The sequence below is a fragment of the Dermacentor albipictus genome, chromosome 5 (assembly GCF_038994185.2).
Source record: "Dermacentor albipictus isolate Rhodes 1998 colony chromosome 5, USDA_Dalb.pri_finalv2, whole genome shotgun sequence".
NCBI classification, from domain to species: domain Eukaryota; kingdom Metazoa; phylum Arthropoda; class Arachnida; order Ixodida; family Ixodidae; genus Dermacentor; species Dermacentor albipictus.
The window spans coordinates 63,200,254-63,223,424 of NC_091825.1; the positions used below are offsets into that span (position 1 = coordinate 63,200,254).

Sequence of the window (23,171 nt, forward strand, 5' to 3'; positions counted from 1 at the left end):
CAGAAGGACACTGCGAGACAAACCAGACAACCAGTGAAATAAAAAACATTGCTTTCAACACGCACACACGAATGAATTGGCATTCTCAATAAAACCACTGCTCGTCTATATGTGCCGAATGACTTTAGATAACATAGGCAAGGTACGTACATCTACAAAGTACTCAATGCAATGACCACTGTAAAATTTTGTTTTATTATTATTCCATTAAGCTATGTCACATGATCTGAGTAAGGGCGAGCAAAGGTCCGCATAAACCGAAGCAGTTGTTGCCTGCAATGTCTTTCGCTGCACTATCGTCGTGCCCAGAAATGCACAGGCAGGCTCGAGCTTTCTGCGATGCTAGGTGTTCGAATGCTGGACAATTTGTCCGCCACGGAAGGCGCTGGATTCTCCAAAGGTGTAGCGAATTTCCTCATAGCCATGCAGGAACTGCGAGCAGGAGAGATGTTGCATGGTATCAAAAAATTTACAACAGCGAGTAACCGCGGTTTCGACAAATCTTGTCGTTCGCATCTAATGCTGCCCGATGAGCACGCTACGAGAGCCGAGAAATGTGCATTCGGCTGCGAGATATTGTGACACTGCGTTGTGTGTTCGCGCGAATTATATCCTCTACTGAATGAATGGCCCTCGCTGGTTCAATAAAGAGCTGAATTGCCTGTGCATTATTTGCCTATTAGTCTGGAATTACGGCGGTACGTACGAATCAACAGGTGCGCATCGTCGACACTTTCCATGAGCTGCGAAAGCAAAATACCTGTTAACGTTGTGTAGTAGTAATAGAGTTTTTCTTACAAATGTTATTAAACTAGGTAATGTCAGCTGCAGTGCCAAGGGCATTTCCTTGCGCCGGCTCTAAGTACCTCGCGCACGAGCACCTTCTGGTCTGTGAAACCCACTGGTACCACCTAGGACACGGAAGCTTATTGTTGTTGGCGTTTGTTCGTTCGTGTCTGTTTGCATTTGTTTGTTTGTGCTTTCTTGTTTGTGTTTGTGTTTGTCTGTCTGTGTTCGTGTTTCTCCATGTTCGCTTGTTTGTTTGTTTGTTTGTTTGCTTGTTTGTTTGTTTTGAACAAGCGAAGCGGGAACAGCCACGCTTTCGCTTGGCTAGTTTTGCTCACGATCACGCCCACGTATGCGCGAATAAAGCATTCTTCGAAAACTCGGCACAGTTACTCTGTCAACCGCCCAGCCCTCGTACCGAATGGGAGCAGTGGCGCGCCCGTGTTACAAATGCCGGTGTGCGAGCAGCCACTGAGATTGCAGACCCGCTCATCACAACCCTAATCCGTGATGTCGAAACCAGTTTCCGTCGCCTGCGCGCGAACGAGCCACGCGGCATTCCATACGCATGATTCCAACTATAAACATATTGTAGGAGAGATTGACGCGGCCAGCTAGCGGTGGACTGGGTGGTCCGTTCTCAACAGGCAAACATTTAATATGCCATGCCGTCCGAAAGGTCGACGTCATTTCTTGCTGACGTGGCCGCTAACGTAGACATTGTTTCCTGAAAGGCTAGTTTGTCGACTTCATTCCAAATTTAGCCTATTAGCCATTCCGCTTATAACACCTTACACGAACCTTGATGCACATTTGTAACAATATTTATTTATTTATTTATTTATTTATTTATTTATTTATTTATTTATTTACGAGTCTGTTTTAGCGTCTCAAAGCAACAATTGCCCTACACGCAGCGCTTCAGTGGAACTCTTCAGATCATTCAAGAAGAAATATGCCCTTTAAGAACACAAATAGAAGAATTAGTAACGTCGTTGAAAGCCAAGATTAAATAAAGTCATATCTATGCACTGTCCATCATTCCTGTGCTACAGATACCGGTGGCACACACGGATTTCTCTACTGCTGCGAGCAAGAAGCTGCGCGGAACAACCTGCCATATAGCCAAACAGTTACAGGTACTTTTTCTAACCTAAGATGTCAGATGGAGCCGATCTTCGTCAGCAGAGCATCGAAGATTTCAAAGATGGTCACGTGGAACTTGCGAAGCTCTCGGCAGACGCATGCCCTCTGCTCCTGGTCGTGTCGCCAGTCTTCTTGCGCCCTCATGTCGCTTCAGGCGGCATCGCCCCTCGCTTCGCTCTTGCCCTGGTTCTTCCTGGAAATCAGAAAAGAGGGTAAACTTCTCTATGACAAGCTTCACAAGAATGTATCAATTTGATTCCAAGGCGCGAAAGGCAAGGTGGCATTATGGTGCTTTATGTGTACTTTAGTTAGCCTATATAATCAATGAACGACTCTTTATTTCCGTATAAAATAGAACTAGAAATAGAGCCATTCGGCCTACGTGGCGTCACCAGAATGAAAAATATAAATTGAGCGCCAGAAGATTACATAGGAAAATAAATTCCACAGGCAGTGGTGTTACTTGTGAACACAAATATAAAATGCAGCAAGTAATATGTAAACACACTAAAACGTGACCGCAGCATCCACATGACGTATACAGATCGTTGAGCACGTGCTGGTGGGCGAGTTGGTTATACATGATTACAACGACGGCGCCAAATAAAACAACGGACGAAGGAAGGCGAGACGGGACAACCACGTAGGCGCACTAACAACTGAGCGTTTTATTTCTTCACACAAGAATAAATAACTGCTGCCAAGGATCAAAGGATCAAGCACAACGAAAACACGACAGAACAGCTCCTAACTGCCGCTCCCAAGATACGCTAGTTCCTTTGTCGATAGAGAAACTGAGGCTTCACTTCAGGCATATGTAGGACAAACGGGCAGATGTCTGAATGACACATTGCACGAGCATCGATATAAGATGGAAAAGCAGCTCTCCGGTCACATTAGTGCTCATTGTAAGGCTCACAAGTGCATTCCAGATTTTAATAGAACCTTTGTTTTGTACAGAGCTGATGATCAACTGACAAGGGAGATATTGGAAGCGCTTGAGATCAAGAAGCGCAGTTATGATTGTATCAGTCAAGCCTCAGTTTCTCTATCGACAAAGGAACTGGCGTATTTTGGGAGCGGCACTTAGAAGCTGTTCTGTATCGTGTTTTCGCTGTGCGATGAAGATGACGGCACTGCTTTTTCCTGTTGTTTTGAGCCTTGGCAACAGCTATTTATTCCTGTGTCAATAAATAAAACGCTCAGTTGTTAGTGCGCCTACGTTGTTGTTCGTGTCACCTTCCTTCGTTCGCTGTTTTATTTGGCGCATTCGTTGTAATCATCGCATACAGTTCATTTTATTGCGAAAGCAATCACATGGTCACTTCAGACTCATTCCTGCCGTCGCCGTCATCGTGAGGTGACGCGACGGCAGGGCGATCAAATCGTCACGGCGTGTCGTATGCTGCATGTGCGAGTGAAAACGTGCGGGCGAAGAGCCGGATATCGCGGCTGTATCTCAAGGGGGGGTGAGCGGGGAGGAAGCACGCCGTCTTCTGACGCGCGCAAGGCTCCGTGAGGAGGGCACGGAGGGGACGCGTTCTACTTCGGGCTCTTGTGACCTTGAAAGCCGTCTGCGACGCGGACAGAGTACGCCGCCCGCTATGCTTTCTGGCGCATGCGCGACACCCTTGTTAATCTAGTTAGTATATTTCTGTTTTACAAGTGCATACCGCCGACAAAACTACTATCCTTACTTTGTATAGATTTCCACTAATTTGCTGTCGCAATCGATGCTTCGCCTTTCTAGCGAAACTGTGACTCTTTCCTGACGCAAGATACGCCCAAGATACGCCAGTTCCTTTGTCGATAGAGATACTGAGGAACTGAGGCGTAAGTAATGTAATTTAGCATGAGATACAATCATTCAAATTAACTGATTTGCATGCTAATACTGATGGTGCTTTACTAGACTTTTCAAAAGCATTTTACCTTGCAGTGCAGTGCCGTTTGATTTTGAAATTACCTGCTTTTAAATTACGTTCTCTTACACTAACATGAACTGACAATTTCCTATCTAATCGTCAACCATTCACAGCAGTTAATTTTACCTCTCCTCCTTCGCACGTTACTTCAGGTGTACCACCAGGCAGCGTTCTTGTACCGCAACTGTTTGTAATATACATTCACGACTCACAAAGTAACATTTCCTCACACGTGCGCATATTTGCGGACGACTGCATTCTTTATCGTCCCATTATGGGCTTCTCTTGGCTAGTGAAGCTTGACGTTTCTAAATGAAAAATTATCTTTTTTATGCCATAAGCATACAAACTCTACGCTTCTATCACATAAATAACATCCCTATTTGGAATATCTTGGCGTTAACCTAACCTCGACTTTTTCGTGATCAAGGCACATTGCATGCATAAGCGTGAATTCTTCGAGATCAGTGGCTTGAATAACATCAGCTTCAACGCGGTGAATTCGTATGGCCTCGCCATCAGAAATATCTGATCGAAAAACTCGAATATATCCATAATATGTCAGCGCGTTTTATTTCCCATTGATATGATATGAACAAAAGCGTAGCACAAATTAAACTCCACCTCCCACTACAGGCCTTGCGTGATCGTCATTACATAGCCCTCCTATCATTTCATAAATACGTCCACCACACAGCACCATCAGTTCTGCCTCCCATTACAGGTCACATCTCCTCATTACAGGTCACAAGTGTTGTACAATCGCTTCAATTTCATGCGCATCTACGGAAAGACTAACTGATTTAACTGCTCCGCTCTTCCAAGGGCTCTTCATTTTAAAGACCTTCCTTACATTATAGTTTATTGAGTGTGGCCAAGAAAAATTGCGGCTTCTTCAAACAACGTATAGAAATCTGCATAACCTAACGCACTACGTCGGTCATTTCCCGGTAATAATGTGCTACTACGCGTTAAATTCTGTTTTGTTATGGCCTAGTTATGTCCCACTCACTCTGTAATTCTATTGATTATATTTTACTGTGTGAAATTTTCATTGTTGAATGAGCTGTCGCATTCAAAAGTATTCGCTCTGTTTCTTGTACTTATTGTGACATTATATTACTGCACATTAGAGCATTTCTTACCCTGCATTGCTTTTGTGTATCACGTCGTCCAATTTGAAGCATGTTGATCAATTGTTACGAAGTTTGTCTGTAGTTCATGCATAAAATTCTCGGAAATGTTTAGACACTTTTACATTGCCTTCGATCAAATGTCAACTGGAGGTTGAATTACCTTCCAACGTTTCAATCGGGCAGCATCTCGGCACACCGACGCCGGAAGTGGGCGCGCACTTAATCGTTTGCTTCCATTGTCGTAGTAAGCGTGAAGATGGGAAAGATTAGGCGGAGAAGCTTGATAAGGCGTGAAGAAACGGAAGACGCAGAAAGCCTAGCCAACCAAGCATTAAACAAACATGGCTAAATCGTGGCATCTCTTGTGTTGGGCGGCGGGGGGTGTGCGAACACCAAAATTTCTTGTGTTTTTTTCACATTTCCCAATAATTGCTTCAGCCGGTACTCGTTTTGTATGCGCAAAACAATGTAGTATGGGCAGTATTAAGTTTCTGCCCCAAGCCAGAGTGGCACAATATCACTGTCGTTTCATTCTTTGTTAACGACAGTTATTCATACTTTTCTGCTGCCAATGAAAGTATTTCATCGGCAGCGTGTTCAATATTTGTTGGGCTACATCTTTTGTTCACAACTTGGTTTGTCCGCATGTAATGGCTAAAACAGAAATAAAACGTCCTTGGTTCATTTTTTTGAGTTCCAAGATCAGTGACGATGAAATCACGCGCATATAGCATTGTAACCTTTTTAAGCCGAACCCGTGGTCTATTATTAATTTTTTGTGCTTCTTGCTAATATTCCACCCTGCAATAATGCCTTTTTGGCGCCGCCGCCTTTCTGCACTCAATAAAACAAAAGAAACCAAGATACTGATTTAATGTACCCTCATGTCACGTTTTCTCATCCTGACGGAAATCGCTGACGGAAATCGGATAGCTGCGATCCCTGTAAAATATGACAGTGAATTTAGCGTTGTGCTGGTCGTTACAATACTCGTAACATTGAACGGAAGCAGAGACACTGAGTACGTAGACTGGTAATGTGTCTAATAAAGAGTTTTAGCTTGTCAGTAAACTCCTTACCATTTAAGCCCGCATTACCGGGCTACCAAATCCCTGGATGGCACTAACGAAGCAGCTTTAGCGCGACATCTTGCAACGCTTGTCCAAACTACAACCCGTACAATGACTGGTGTCGCGTGAGTGTTCTCGCCGAAGGAAGATCATAAAAAGACAGCACGACAACGTTTACGTCGCTACCAGCACGTTACACCAGCGATTACGCAGAAGACTATGGGTCACTGCAGTATGATGTTTGGTTGCTCACTGGTTAGACATTGCCTCATCAGATGTCCCTACGAGCGTTGTTGCCGTTACGTCTCACCGGTAACATGATATCCCGCGAACCCTAATACATTTACGATCATGCTAAACCTCTCTACAACGTCCATGGAATTTTCTGTGCTACCATTGCTCAGGACTGGCAAATGAACAAGGCTCCTAGCAGTGTGTACCACGTACTCCATTAATGACGGGGTTAACTATTACTGAAACATGTATATAGCAAAACAGTGTGTAGAACATTCACTCTAGACCAAAAAATTATGGACCGGTTCCTTTTACAACGGGTTTCATTTTAGTTACATTTCCGTGACCTATTTTCTTGTGTTTCCGCTCAACCTTATTTATGAAGTGACTGTATATTACGAGCCTTTGTGTCGTCATTGCGTAGCTCACTTTAATGCTCACTTTACCTTCATTAAAGTGAGCATTTACAATTCTCGGAGACAAATGTGACTGCAAGAATTATGCAACTGTGGGGTTTTACATGCCAAAACCACTTTCTGATTGTGAGGTACGCCGTAGGAAAGGACTCCGGAAATTTCGACCACCTGGTGTTCTTTAACGTGCACCTAAATCTAAGTACACGGGTGTTTTCGCATTTCGCCCCCATCGAAATGCGGCCGCCGTGGCCTGGATTCGATCCCGCGACCTCGAGCTCAGCAGCCCAACACCATAGCCACTGAGAAACCACGGCGGGTAGTCAAATGTTCGATTCCACCCAAATGATTCTAGCGAAGGGTACTGGCGTGGAATAGAATTCCTGCATCGTTTTGCTTAAACAAGTTTTGTTTAATGAAGTTTTCTTTTCAGAAAGCCCGACTAATTGTATTTACTTCTTTATTTTCGATGCTACCTTTATGTCAGCTAACATATTGAATTTAGTTTTAATTATTTCTTCGCAACAACACTGTTTTACAAAAATATTTTAGGAAGATCTGCATGTTTGTGTCCTTGGGACCTCCTGCTACATATTCTCCTATGCAAGAACACAGTTGTATTCCTAATAAAGCCTTGTACATAAACTTGCATAATTACTGCCTCGAGTCATTATAGAACACACCACCACATAGCAAAATGCTTTCCGAAGAAGTCGCTTATTTATCTCATCTTTCACATTTTCCAAAACCATCCAACCTGAGATATGCAGACTTCCACTGCTTCTTTCAGTGGGCTGACAGCGTATTTTCGAGGTTAATATTCTTACGCGAACGAAGGATTAAAACTCGAGACTATTTACAATATATATTTACAAGGGATAAGGCCGCGCTGACCAGTTCAACCGACAGCACGAGAGCCTGAGAGCGTTCTTCCTCCTCTTTTCTCGAGTGATGGCGCCCACGCACCTCTTTCAAACAGTCAAATACCAAACGCGTGTAGCAATATTGCAAAGCATTGTAAACCATAGGTGTCGCACAGCAAGCTGGTAAAATTCGAGCTCGTTCGGCACAGTAGAAAATTTTATCTGAATTTTTTTACATCAAACCATACATCGGTTTGGCTTTATTGAGTGTTAAGGCAATCAATTTTCAACGCCCGAAGAGGCTCCCTCGAGTAACTGAAGCCGATATCGAAGGCCATACTACAAAGACCTGAAGCGATTGAAGGCGCAATGCGGCGGTTTGTTCAAGCATGTGCACTTCGGTGGTATTTGTGCAGCGACTTATCTCGAGAGGGAACGAATTATAGGCACAAGTGAACGGCGACGCCCTTGCTACACAATTGTGTGCAGGAGCGTGCGAAAGGGTAAGTCTCGTGTGGTCTCAAACTGTTTCAAAGCCGACGACCCAGCCATGCCCCTGAATTGCCGGTGTCACCGACTATGCTAAAATGGTGGTAGCCGGTGAGACGTAACAGCATGGCCTTTAAAATTGGCTTTTGCTGCTCGAAGGATAAGTTTTCGGCATTATAATTCCTTTCGTCCCACGCAGCGTTTACCAGTCTGCTGTACGGATGAACTCCGACTTAAGAAAATCGAAATACAAGTTCTCTATCGCACTGAATGCGTTGAGATTTTTGTCAGCTTTCTGTCGATGCGTGTGATGAACATGGAATGCATAATTCAAGCTCGCTGTCACGGCCCCTTCAAAGCTCAGATAAGCTGTAACAAAACATGTGGGGCGTCACTATGTCAGGCCCAGCACAATGAAGCACAATGAAGATCATCGTTACTTACGTTACAACATGCCCTCTTTCCGGCAATGACACTTGCCCAGCGCTTCCAGCGTCTCCCCTGCTCGCTCACGTGTTACCGGCCTTCCCGACGGCCTTCATGCACATTTCTGCAGACAGAAGAGCAATAAAAACGTAATAAATAACGAGTTAGCTGTCGGCGGAACACAAAGCCCTGGAAATCAGCCATGGAGATTTGGTAACGCTACAGATTCACAGCACATTAATTTGCTTTAACAGACAAAATACTGCAAGCATGCGGCCATATTCTCTTTTCTTTGAGTGATCTAAAGAGATTACAATGGAATCACTTTTCCCCGCATCGGAACGCAACCGACGTGGCCATCTGACGCCAGAGCCAAAAATTCATTAACTCTGTAGGTACTTCTTCACACGAAAAATAATATTGTTCGAATGTTGTATCGTTTTTCAATTCTGCGAATCTTCAACTGCCGACTAACGCCAACACCTTGTTGATCCTGTCCTGCTTTCGGAGACGAAACTAGGCCATTAAATAATCGATGAGTATTGACACAGAGGGTAATGTCAGCGGGACATTTCGTATAGCTTTCAATCCTTCGAAATTTTCCGCAAGGTTTACGCACGTGCGCTGATTCTACGATTTTGCCGTCCTTGATAATCATCTGTGCTGTGTTTATGAAATGCTGGCTGGGGTAACAAACTATAATGCACATACTCTATGATGAGATATCTTACCGGCACCGTGTCCATTACAGTTGGACTATTACAGAAATGCTTTGTTTCTATAGTACTTTAATGATAGTGACCCCAGCGTAACCTTAATATTCCAACCTGTCTTTCGTTTCGAGTAACAAAGGGTGATAGTGACGAGAAAAAAAAAAGAGTAGACATGAGGCGCATACAAAATCTGATGAAGAAAAAATTCAAATACCCAGGCAGTTCACCGACACGGTTTTAGGGGACCCAGCAACAGCATGGCTCTCGTACCATAACATCGAAGTTTCAAGGCGTGACTTCCACTAACCCGTGCAAAGCCAGTCTTCGGGATCCGCGCGTGGCTTCAGACACAACCACTGTTCGCTTCGGTTTCACCCGGACCGCGTATACCATTCACCCTCGCGGAAGGTAGACGGAAGGCTGTGGTCTTCAGGCGCCCGTTGCTGCGGGCCCTGCCTGCTGTTCGCTCCCGAGCTGCCCGGTCTCGCAGATCCACTTCGACTGGCTTTTCTGCAAAGCGCGAAATGCGAATAACATGTATTTACTATTACTTAAACACTCAATATATCTGACCGCACGACCACGTCGTCTATGTGTGCAGTCATATTTTACCATCAAAGACACAGCTGCTGACTGATTGTTGGGACTGGGAAAAGACCAATGAACGCAGTTCTTTAGATGGATATATTGTAGATTGCCCGATTCACTGCACACACCTGAAACTGTCAATAGTAGATTGTTAATTAAGCATTTGGGTATTGGCGCCATGTATAATTTATAAGCTCTTAGTCATCTTGAGTAGCTCTCAGCCATCCCCTCCGTCATGAAAAATCTGACCAATAGGACCATCGCAATTCAGTTGTGGCATCGAATGCTGCATTCGGCCCCGTGTGGCCTTGTTCGCATAGCCATCGAACGCTCTATCCCTGCGTAAACGTTTCATAGGCGGCATTATCCTCGCAGTCGCATAAACGCTTTTTTGTTTGTCTTTTAGAAAGCGCCCCGCATTACAATGACGCCTACAGCATTCGGAATATCTTCCTGCAATGTGTTTTCACCAATGCTATGGTTTCTCCGAGTAGAACGTTCCGTATCTTAGCTATGTGCATATGCAATATGCTAGAGAACTCGATTTCTTCAACTGGCTGTTACTCACTTCCAACCTAAAGAAATACCCTGTGTCGCAGAATGCAACTGAACACAGCGAATGTTCGAAAGCACAATCGTTGAAACTCACTCTCTGTGATAGCTAAAAGAAACGCCACGAAACGCTTATGGTGGTATTGGGGAATTGCATGTACAACTGCGTAACACTTCTGGCAGTGGGTCTGGCACACGCGCGAAAATCGGGCACAAAGAAATCTTAGTGAATCAGTTCTACGACCCAGCACTGCTTCATTCTAACACTACGATCTTGCCGCAAGATATGCGCTACATAACACTACACAAGAGTGTACAATCACCAGGCGGACATACGAGCAGCTGAGTCACGTTGACCTGCCTGTAGTGGACATCATAAAGGACGCTGCTATCGTCACTCGCTTCTGAATGTACGCCCTTCAAGCCCATTTCCATTTCTAAAGCACCAGCCATCGTATATGAAACTAGTCAAGGCTGGTGGTCGTTCATTCATTTTATTCTGTTTTAAACTCTGGACATCGATGGGATTGCCACACGCATTTTGAGTTCGTACGTAACTACGGGGTTCCATTCGTCTTCCCCGCGAACTTGGTCTCCAAGACAGTTCTATTTGTTTGAGGTTGAAATGAGAAACAAATGAAAGGTTGACAACAGCTCGTCCTCGGTTTGTGTTGTTGTTCAGGGGCAGTAATATTTCCGTAGGTGTTTAACCACGGCAGCGGCGGGTTTTCGTGCTTATTTTTACTCGCGCACTACACTGCACGTGACACAGGTAGATTCGAGCATGCTAGACTTAGCGCGGAACCAGCTTGACGCGTGCGATGAACTCACTAATCACCGCTGCGTACAAGTAAGCTTGAACGCAACCATATAGATAACCTTTCGCCAAGTGCACATTCTGGCTTAGGTACAGGCAAAGTTTTTGCGTTGGGTTAATTGCAAGGTTTTTCCTAAATTACCTCTGTAAGTGTCCCATGTCGTTATAAAGCTGTCATAACGTTTCCGAGTCCCATGGGGAAACTCGAAGTCGAATCCAAGTTCATATATACTTAACGTGGGGGAATTTGGGAAAAGAGTAAATTGTTCAAGAAATGAAATCGTTGGGATAATGTCATTTCAATTACCAACCGAAAACTCGTTTTTATTTTATTCTCACGCAATATACAAACCTCTGTTTACCGCAAACACTCGTTTATATTTTGTAGAAATAGTAGGAAGGCGTATTGCTGGTGTAAGTTTAAGAGCGTCTGTTAATTACGACCTTGGCAGTAAATTATAAATGTCGGCGCTGCAAAGCGTTACACATTTGTTTTACGAGCCACATATAATGCCTGACAATTGTGAGAGGAAAAAATAGTGCTACCCGCTTCCCGAAAGGTTGACACGAAGGAAATAGTGATGCAGATGCATAGTTTTTTTGCCTGTGTCTGAATTATGGCATACCCGCCGTGGTTGCTTAGGGCTATGGTGTCGGGTTGCTAATACGAGGTCGCAAGATCGAATCCCAGCCACGGCGGCCACATTTCGATGGGACCGAAATGCGAAAACATGCTTCTACTTAGATTTAGCTGGACGTTACCGAACCACACGTGGTCGAAATTGTCGGAGTCCCGCACTACGGCGCGCGGCATAGACTGTGGTGTTGTCACGTAAAACCCAATAAATAACTATAGCATTTCCAGGAAATTTCATAGTAGAAAGTGGTATTCAAGCATTACACGCACGTTTCCTCAGTGTCCTTGAAGAACGAAGTATGAGACCGTGTTCAAGTTGTCTAAGAAATAGGGCCCATAATATGGATACTACTTAAGGATCCTATACCTTCTTGCATAGCGCATGAGAGCTACTTGACGCGAATTGACAATAGAAACACGCTACACGGTTACTGTCATGTAAGCTTGATCCCAACTTGTATTGCTCAGCGACGTTTCGCGCTCGGAAAGTTAAATCCTAAACGGCTTCAATGGGAATCGGAGCTGCCTGTGTGAGAAATGCTCACCGAATGGGAGGGCCGTCACAGCTAAGCTATAACAGAGTGTAGTACGTTACCGGCCTGTCACGTGACGCAGAGCCGGCATAAGAGACACATTCCTAAAACGGACAAGTCAAACTCACGACTCCAGCAGGGCTTGCATCCTGTCCCGTTCTGTATCTGTACCTGAGTGCTGCACCGGCGCGATTTCATGGAACTGACCGGCACTGTTCGCATCCATATTGCCCAGGCCGGGCTGATCGGCTTCTTAAAGCACGAAAATCGAATGTCGTATTCAGAAACATTCTAACTCATTATCTGCAGATCGCTTTATCAAATATACACGCGGAAGACGCCAATCAACATCTCAGCCTTTAGATGCACACAATTATGATTTCCCAATGTACTGCATTTATATCCAAACTACAATGTTTGCAAAAATTGTTGTGATAAGTTATTGCCGCAGAAATTCCAGATTAGAAATATCAGGTTTGGTGGTCGGTACTACGCACTTTACACAGCTTCAATTTAAAGCGATAGCGTTAAGGGATCCGTGTCGAAGAACCATCCAGCTTTGGCATGCGGCCTTCCATCGATGACCGTCTTGTGAGCGAAATGTGATTGCGAACCACGCATACCCAACCACGCAAGCACTCCGAGTAGCACTTAGGCATTACTGAACTAATCGAACTTCTAAAGTAATATGCGTCAGAAATATCGTCATGTACGCCCTACACACAACCGAGAAAGCACATACAAGAGAACATCATTATGTTACGCGGAACCTCAAAGACTGACTTTCTAGTGTTCTTAACGTTGATACAGCGGCGCGCCCGGTTCCTATAGCAACACCATCCAAATGGCGCTAGCCTTAGTGCATTCGCGGACAGCGCTTGCCGGTAAGCATTACCGTTAGATATACGATACACTTGCCTGGAAGCGTGACAAGCAAGTCAGGGATCGTTGAATGCTGTCGCGTTCCGCTCTTACAGACGAAGCTTAAATGCAGTTACGGTGGCATAACCCGATAAGTCGTTATTCTGCAGTGATGGCAACTGTGAGCTTCGTGAAGAAAAAAGCGATTAGCATTGTTGGAACGAAGAATGATGCGAGAGTCAACATTTTGACTGGTGAATTTGTCTTCGTCGTGATAGCTCAAGAGAAGTCAAGTATTGTCGAAACATTGCTACACTCAAAATTATTGATTTGATGACACTGGAAAAGGAGTTTGTTTCCGCGTAACATAATTATGTTTTCTGCTATATTCAAACTACAATGCGACGATCATTTCTGTAGGGCTGTGTGTAAGCCCTAATTTACAATTTTCCTGACACATTTTATTTCGATAAATTCAATTCATCCAGTAATTCCTGGCGCTACACGGAACGTACTGCAAGGTATGCGGGGTTCGGAATTTTTTTTTTCTCACAGGACGGTCGTCGCCGGGCGCTGATGCCTCATTTTCCGCCACACAGGGCCCCTAAACCTATCGCGTTAATATGCGCTTTCCTGTGGCACACCAGGCGTCGCATCATCGAGGTCAATGTGGCGACGGCGACCACGTTCGCACCCTTTCCCTCTTTGCTTGGACACCACAGTGCTCGCTATCCGTCTTCGCGGCGTGCATGCGGCGCGGCGTGCCAGTGACACGTGACTGGCATTTATTAATCAAAGTTCGAAAAGCGTTCACATGCGCTACTCGTCGTCGTCCCAATTCAGTATGGCTGACCAACAAGACCACCATAGACTGCACAATAACTTGTCATAGCCACCTGTGAGAAACCTGTGACGTCAGACCAGCATCTCCACCGCGAACGTCGTTTGCTTTGACATAGAAGCCGGTCTGCACTGTCGCGCGTTCCGAGGAAGCGGTATAGCGCTCGCCACAGGCCTTCCCAGAATCGCGTGACCACGTGACCAGCGGCACGCATGGCTTGTGATATGGCAAGCGCTGCGATTCCAATTGCAAGGCCGCCGCGATAGGCGCTGCCTACCGGCACCACAGTGAACCAGGAAGCTTACCAGCAAGTATGTGGTATGGTGAGCAACATGGCAAAAAAGAACGTCAAGCGGAAAGTCAGGGAGGCTGAAATAATCTCATGGGTGGTGGCAATGGAAAAGAAACATGCCAGGAGTAACTACTCATGAGGGAAAAAACAAAATCACGAAAGAAAAATATTGTGATAACTGAAAAGGAAGCCGATTAGATTTTGAAGCGAAAACAGGGCGCCTTCGAACACGCATTTATAAAGCGAGATACAACAACGAAGGAGAAGCATGTGCTCGCTGCGGTAAAGCTAGGGAAACGATAAAGCAGGTTTTATTAGAATGTGAAGATATGTGCTCAGCGGTCGATTCAGGCACTTCTGGCCTCCTTGAAGCCCTTGGGCTCAGCGAGAGCAGGGTGAGGGCAAACACGTCCACAATTTACATTAGTAAGACGCGATTGGAACGCTGGGGGAAGAGAAGTAGGGAAACAACAAACAACGGAGCTGTTGGGTACAGAAACTTTGGTTGCTGGAATTCATCGCAATATTTTCTCTTCTTTTCTTTTTCCACATAGGTAGTGCATTAGGCACTGTAAAAACAAGAGCTTGTTGGCGCAACCTGCCACCCTGTTCCTAAGGGGACGCTCACTGCGTCCATCCATCCATCCTTAAGCCGGCTTGAAAGGAGGAGAGAAGAGGTCGTAACGGCGGCGCGTTTGCGGCTCACGTTCCAGGGCATGCAGTTAGAGGAGGCGTCGGTCTGCCGAATCAAGCATGGGCAGCTAATTTCAATGGTGGCCACGAACAACTTGCGCACCCGTCACGCGGTCTTAGCGGATATGGTGTGGCGCTTCTGCATATAAGCGCGAGGTCGTGAGATCAAATCCCGGTCGTGGCGGCCGCATTTCTATGGGGGCAAATTGCTAAAGAAACGCCCGTTTCCGGTGCATTGGGGCCACGTTAAAGATTCCCTATGGGGAACCAGCGCTGTAGTTTTCACGACGCCTGCAGCGCCGCCCTGGCAATCAGAACGTGCACAATGCAGCCGCTCCCGCGGAAGAAAATTGCTACTGGTAGTGGCGATGCGTCCCTGAAAGTCGAAGGAAAACAAAAGGACGCCGACGACCCTGTTGCGTATACAAGTGCCACAACTACGTCGGGATAAGGGAGGATGTATCCTTCTGCGTCTTTCCATCTAAACCCTACGAACAAGAATAGAGGCGGCGTTGGATCCAAGCAGTCAGGTGAGCGGAGTAAGTTCCCGTCTTGTCGCCCGGTCAAGCGGTGTCGCGCTGGTTTCTAAATCGAATTTCGCGTGTGTGCTTGGTTCATTCGATAGTGAAGACGGTCAGCCGTGGCAGCCAGTACCAAACAGCAGAATCTTCAGTCGGCATTTCGTCGGAAACAAAATGAGCAATAGCATGCACTATCCGGCATATGTACCAACCATTTTTCCTTCGTAAAACCACCGCCAAGCCCCTTCCAACGCCACCGAACTAAGCGAACGATACGAAAGGTAAATATTATCTATTCATTGCCAATAATTATGTGGGAGGGAAGCTGCCTTGTAATGCGAGTTGTATGCGCATAGTGGCGGCGCACGCGCGAGTAAGCCACCTATGTGTTTTTAAAAATGCGCATGCGGATGAGGACTCGGCGCTGAGCTGCATCCGCTAAATTGATGTAATTAGTGCTAAATGTAGCCAGCGCTGTCACGGATCCAGCAACGGAGCACACAAACCTTTGCTTGCGCGAGTCAGCTGATGCGATAAAGCTTTCTTCTCCATTGACTGCTGTAGCGAAGTAACATTAGAATTTTTTATGTCTAGCAAGAGAAATATGGAATGTCTTCAGGCCAACTAATACTTCCGAAACCACAGCGCAGCACGACCGGAGCCGTAGGTGCTAGGTTTGCGAGGGAGGAGAAACCGTTAAAGAAACACACGTGCTCGCCGCGACACACTGTGAAAAATATGTAAAGCTTAAAGAGCTTCTTTCGTCACTTCTTCAATTGATGGCGCTAGCTTCTTTACAAAAACTGTTCACTTGAAGCGGCCGCACTTTAATACGGCCGCGCATGTGTGTGTCGTGTGGTCGGGAGGCTGGAATATGCCGCGTTTCGCCGCCGGGGCGGCGTGCAACGTACTCTTTTCGACGCGCCGTCTATCCAGCGCTGGTTCCCCATAGTGGTCTAATTTAATCCGGGGTCACCCACTACAGCGTGCCTCAAAGTGAAATCCTGGGTTTGGCGCGTAAAACTCCAGAATTCAAGTGAACGGCTTACGATTCTCGGCATGGCATTGCTGTTCGTTTCAGTCTTGCCGATCCTGTCCCCGGCTCCATCTGCAGGTCCAAACAGAGGAAAAGAAGAAATAAATGCGTGATTGTAGAAGTGACGAATTACCAGGGCACGCGGACAATTTTATCCACTGAACGTAACTAAACGTCTATAAACTAATTACGGTGCAATTTAAAATTTTTGTAATTTAAGCTCACAACCGACAGCGCATTTTTTTTTATGTGAACTGATTCCCAAAATTAAGGCACGTCCACAAATAATTATTGCTTAAAGGCACTACGAGAAACAAAGAAACTATGCATTTTTCTTCACGAATGCCAACGGAACGCTGCATATCGAGCATCCCAGTAAAATATGGTACTGACTTCAGCGAAGTCGTCGTGTGTTGCAAAACTCAGTTTAATTACATCAAGTGTAATAACAATAAAATGTAATATTCATTTTACCCGGAACTTCACTTCCCTCTGTGCGACTTTTCGTGTCACCATATCGGCGCCGACTACGGCGACTCCGGGGCCTAAGTCTCCTCCGAAATTTTCCGGGGGTGGGGGAGGGAGGGGGGAGCGGACCAGGGGGCCCGATCCGGCGATTCCGACGCCTACCCACGCCCCTGAAGTGTTATTATCACAGTTCCGTTACCCACATCATTTGAGGTTTCGTTTTAGTTGCATCTACTTTTTGATTGTGACTAAAAGCTCACACGAATTTTGCCCATGCGGCCGTGCACAGCTTTCAAGTCCTACTTTTGCTTTATTACTGTAAATGCTGAGAATAAGAGGATAAGCGCATTAGAAGCAAGACGGTGGCTGTGGACTTCAATCAACGGCGTGCAAGATGCACATGAACGATTTGTGTGACAGTACTGCTTCTCTTTCCAGTCCACAATATTAACTACTTAAAGAACTATTCTAATAACTTAGATTTCTTAGACGGAAACATCGCCACTTGCATGCAAAGATCATAAATATAAATAAATTTCGCTCAGTAAGCAAAATGAGGCTAAAGCAGAGTCACTACAAACCAGATTCAATAGGAGTCAGGCGCAGCTGCGCTTATAATACTCGGACAAGTGGCAAAAAAAAAATGACGCTGCAGTTTTGCCCGATGGGCAAAGCGGTATTATTGATAGTGCAGTCATTACACGAAGGAAAATTCTTACCATATAAATCCGTGTACGCGCCGCATCCAAGTAAGGGCCCCATCCCCAACTTGACAGGCAATATTTAAAAAAAGAAAATCCAACTGAGAAGCAATCGCAGTCGGTGCGCCGATTCCGATCACATTCAAGAGCGAATGTTCGCGCACAGCGTACTTTCGCGTGTCGCTACTAGATGGCGAGAGGAGGCGATCGCTGTGGTTAACAGCTCATTTCATAAAAATAAATTATGGGGTTTTACGTGCCAAAACCGCTTTCTGATTATGAGGCACGCCGTAGTGGAGGACTCCGGAAATTTCGACCACCTGGGGTTTTTTAACGTGCACCTAAATCTAAGCACACGGGTGTTTTGGCCCCCATCGAAATGCAGCCGCCATGGCTGGGATTTGATCCCACGACCTCGTGCGCAGCAGCCTAACACCATAGCCACTGAGCAACCACGGCGGGTAGCTGATTTCATAGGCGTAGTTGCAAAAACTAGGTCAAATGGCCGGGTCCCATTCAATGCTCGCGAACTTCGTGACAAAAAGGTGTGGCCCTTAGACGACTCTATACGTTATATCCGGCAGACAAATTGTAGTAAAAATTCACTTATAATTAATATAACAAGCATAGTGTAATTGTCCGACCATGTTAACCTGTAAATAACCGGATGACCAGAAGCCCTCGCTGTCACAACGCCGGCAGCGGGGACGAACGGGTGGTCCAGCCGCACGATTCACGGTGAATCCCCACATTAGAGTCGTAATCGCCGTCTGCCTATCTTTTATGTCGCCTACAAGATGGTGTCTGTCAGCGAAATCTCCAATTGCTACTCTTGGACAACGCCACCTGCAAGACTATGGGGCTCGATAAGACAGCGCGAATGAAGCTATAGCGGCCATCCCTGCTCGTCCTTCACCATTGCAGCCACCAGTGATTGCAAACAATTAGATTCGGTCCATGCCGCGTAAACGTCAGCTGCGCACAGTCAGTCGCAGCTGAGCCAGGGGTAGAGGAGGAGACGCGCGCTCCCCTTCCAAAGCACGCGTTCTTGAGCACGTGACTTCCACCTAACCCGAATATGGAACGCTTGGGAAGATAATGTGCCTCAAGCCGCCATCCGCGACGTACGATTCACTCATTGATATGGCTTTTGACCTTAACACGAAACATCCCGACGACAGCGAGCAATAAAACTAGAAAGATAAAACAGGCGTCGAGTTCGCCTCCACCGCGGCTGCGGACGCCGCAATGCGCACCAGCTACGAACACGGCGGGAGCCCCAACGACAGAGCCAACAGCGAGCCCGTCGTTCATCGGTACTTCGCGAGAACACGTCCGACGCTGAGAAGGAAGCGTACTTTCCACCGCACAAGCAGCAACGGAAGCATAACACCAGGCGCTGGGGGAGACGGCACGCGCAAAGCTTGAACCCGCCGCAGATTACCTCCAAAATAAAGCGCGCCACCTGCGCATGTATAGTACTCCTCAGGCGCACGGACGGCCAAGCGCAGTGGCTACAAACTAGGAGTAAACGCGCGCTTAACCGGCTGATTCGGCGTAATTGACTGATTCTGAAAATTGTTCACCCTCGTTCTAGTGGAGGGGTGCGCCTTCATGAACATCGTGTGGCGATAAGTCTTGATAAAAGAAAGAGGTTGGGAGCTATCGTATAGCTCTGGCGCGTTCTGTACGAGGGCGCCTCCTAGAGTAAGGTATGCACGAGGTATTCAGCTGGCAAAAGTCACGGGCTAATGCGAGGCGAGAAGGCAGTGAGGGAAGCTACACGAAGTGAGGCAAGCTTCAAGCAAAGCAGCTGGCTTAGAAAACAACGCAAAAGAGTTATACAAAGGAACGAAAATGGGGTACATATCAGCGCAAGAAGGGTGAGACCTTTTGGGTACGCAAAGACGCTATTTCTGCATCTACACAGTCTATGCTGTTCATTTTCGTTATTAATTTTTATTCGTCATATAATTGATCAGCTGCTCAATAACATAACCTACGCTGTTCGCACTTGCTCTGGTGTCCTTTCACGCGTTTGAGATATCGCTGTGCTTTATTTATTCATTTATTTATGTATTTGCTAATATGGTTGTTTATTTCTGCGCCTGACAATTTATTACACTATACTCCTTTATTCTGCCGCCGGAAAATAAATGAAAACAATTGCACAAGGCATGCCTTGACAAGTAAATAAACCATTGCGTTGTGAAGAAACACTGCCATGTGGTTACAATTGTACTCCGTGTGCTCAGAAATTTTTATATATTGTGTAACTTGTATATAAGGTATGTCTTCTCAAATGACCTTTCTTCATGAAAAGATCTCTAGATTGTATCTATGTGTATTACAATTGCAGAAGGCATCGCATGGCTTTTTTTTTCATTGATGTGTATTTTTGTGACAAGACGCATGTATCTCCGTCACGCGTTTAACAGAATCCACTTGTCGGATGGCTGAATCAAGAGACGTCTCATGGTGCCTCGAGGGGGCTCAAGCTGTGACCATAAATATTAAATTTGGCTATAGATAAAATTCCTTTAATCATAAGGAAACAACAGGGTAATCATAGAGGGAAGAGAAAGCCCATAAAACGTGTTTGAAGCTTTCGAAACTCCTTCACAATCAACTTAGCGATGTAGGTTCGGTATAGCTGCAGGCTGACGATACATTAGTTTGCCTGAACATATCACGTTGAACATTGCTTGCAGTGCACTCAACACTGCAAGCAAAAGACCACGTACTGATCTTTCTTTCTTTTTTCTTTTTTTTTCAGTCTTAAATATCTCACATTCACAATTCCAACATCTGAATATTTCTAGAAGCTAAACATTTCGACAGAATTGCCTGTCTGGTTGGGAAATTGATTAGAACTTGAGACTGACTCCAACCAAATAACTGAATTTTATTAGCCCGACGTTTCGGAGCCCATTCGGCTCCTTCTTCAGGGGGTTGTTCTTCGGGGGGTGGCGGTGTGCCTCTTTTAAAGCGTCTTTTTTGAAGAAAGGAGGGGGGGGGGGGGAACACGGGAGGTGGGGAGACACTCCACAGACGGAAAGGTGGGGGGGAACAAAAGGAAAGGGGGGTTTGTGTTGTTGACCGCTTCCAAGGAGCTGCGATGACCGGTGCTGGGTGGAGTGCTCACGAGGGTGCCCTTGATGGGCCGCGGGGGGGGGGGGGGGGGGAGGTTACAGGGTCGCGCCGACGTTCTGTGTTGGTGAAACGAGCGGGAGTCTATCTGGCTGTGCGTCCTTTTCTTCTTTTCGTCATGTCGTCAAGGCCATGGACATAGACCGAGGGTAGGTTGCCCTTCACACGGTTTATGTTATTCTCCGTATTCTGAATGTCCCATGACTCCAGTAGTAGTCTCTTTCGCCAGTTCGTTTCTGTTTGAAGGATTTCAGTTTCCTTGAAAGCAATTTTGTGGTCGGCGACTTCAGAGTGTTCCGCGACGGCGCTGCGAATACGGTTGAATGTCCTGACGTCGTTCTCGTGTTGTCTGATCCTTTCTTTTAGATTTTTGGTTTCCCCGATGTACGACGCCGGACAGTCAGCACAACTGATTTTGTAGACGACGCCTTGAGCTTTTTCTTTTGGTGGACGATCTTTTGGTTTAGGGAGGAGGATATTGAAAGTGTTTATTGGTTTGTGCGCCACTTTGAGGCCTTCTTTTTTTAATATTCGGCTGAGCGTCCAGCCCGTACATCAGAGGTACCAGCGAAGCGCTCAGCCGAATATTAAAAAAAGAAGGCCTCAAAGTGGCGCACAAACCAATAAACACTTTCAATATCCTCCTCCCTAAACCAAAAGATCGTCCACCAAAAGAAAAAGCTCAAGGCGTCGTCTACAAAATCAGTTGTGCTGACTGTCCGGCGTCGTACATCGGGGAAACCAAAAATCTAAAAGAAAGGATCAGACAACACGAGAACGACGTCAGGACATTCAACCGTATTCGCAGCGCCGTCGCGGAACACTCTGAAGTCGCCGACCACAAAATTGCTTTCAAGGAAACTGAAATCCTTCAAACAGAAACGAACTGGCGAAAGAGACTACTACTGGAGTCATGGCACATTCAGAATACGGAGAATAACATAAACCGTGTGAAGGGCAACCTACCCTCGGTCTATGTCCATGGCCTTGACGACATGACGAAAAGAAGAAAAGGACGCACAGCCAGATAGACTCCCGCTCGTTTCACCAACACAGAACGTCGGCGCGACCCTGTAACCTCCCCCCCCCCCCCCCCCGCGGCCCATCCAGGGCACCCTCGTGAGCACTCCACCCAGCACCGGTCATCGCAGCTCCTTGGAAGCGGTCAACAACACAAACCCCCCTTTCCTTTTGTTCCCCCCCACCTTTCCGTCTGTGGAGTGTCTCCCCACCTCCCGTGTTCCCCCCCCTCCTTTCTTCAAAAAAGACGCTTTAAAAGAGGCACACCGCCACCCCCCGAAGAACAACCCCCTGAAGAAGGAGCCGAATGGGCTCCGAAACGTCGGGCTAATAAAATTCAGTTATTTGGTTGGAGTCAGTCTCAAGTTCTACTGAATATTTCTAACACGGTCATGTGACGTCAAATGCAGGATTTCATTTACCCGTATATCTTTGCCACGCCAAATCTCTACGCTTAACTAAAGCAGTCATCGAATCTGTGTTGCTTTTAGGACATCAAGCTTTCTTTACTTGTTCGTAACTTTGTAGCGTTGTCTTGTGCGACATATATACAAATCTAACACAGCACAAATGCAGAGGCTTGCACTGCCTTCATTGGCTTGATTTGATAATTCTGATGTATGAGCGACGATCGAGGACATGCGAGCAGGCCGCGAACTCTGTAACCAAACTGCGCATGTGCCACAGTTCGTACCTAAATCATGTACCTAAAGCGGCGCGCTACACTAATCACGTTTAATGGGTCAATTCCATCGTGATAATACAGATAACAGGAGTGATGCATGCAGCGACATGACGCGACGTTTTTTTAAATGAACACTCCAGGCGCACTCCTGCCGCCGGCGTCTCAGTCGTCGTGAGGTGGAGTGAAAGCGTGCAAGGGCACCGCTGGTGGAACGCGGCCCGGGGGAGAGATGAGAGAAGGGAAAGGGGGCGTCCTTCCTCGACGGCTGTAAACCCCTTGATAATTTGAAAGTAGCGACACTCTCCTCCTCGCGGCGCTTTCCTCCTCGATTCTCCTCGCCCGCCGGCTGCGCACGGCGCGCTTTTTCTCCTGGGCTCCCGCGGACGAGCCGCAGCATTCTATGGATGTGTGCTATTTTGGGCTAGTTGCGCGCCCCAGTGGTGTTGAAAATTTTGAGAATTGCTGATAACAGCATCGATAATGCTGAAGGTCATGTTTATGTGGAGGTCGGTATTTTCTTGAAGCCGTATGAACGGGCTACACTGATATAAAAGGAGCCTTGAGGGGATTTCTAT

At 46.3% G+C, this 23,171-nt stretch overlaps 1 protein-coding gene across 1 annotated transcript in view; it reads right to left on the reverse strand.

Annotated features, from left to right (window-relative positions):
• Positions 1-179: 179 nt before the first annotated feature.
• The window catches only part of LOC135911726 (uncharacterized), a 58,848-nt gene continuing 35,856 nt past the window's right edge, over positions 180-23,171 (reverse strand). The window contains exons 7-11 of the mRNA XM_070538424.1: positions 16,586-16,644; positions 9,509-9,711; positions 8,507-8,612; positions 1,940-2,125; positions 180-432 (exon numbers count right to left, since the gene is read on the reverse strand). Of these exons, the coding sequence (XP_070394525.1) occupies positions 9,631-9,711; positions 16,586-16,644 (140 nt within the window). The 3' untranslated portion in view covers positions 180-432; positions 1,940-2,125; positions 8,507-8,612; positions 9,509-9,630. The remainder of the gene's footprint in view (positions 433-1,939; positions 2,126-8,506; positions 8,613-9,508; positions 9,712-16,585; positions 16,645-23,171) is intronic.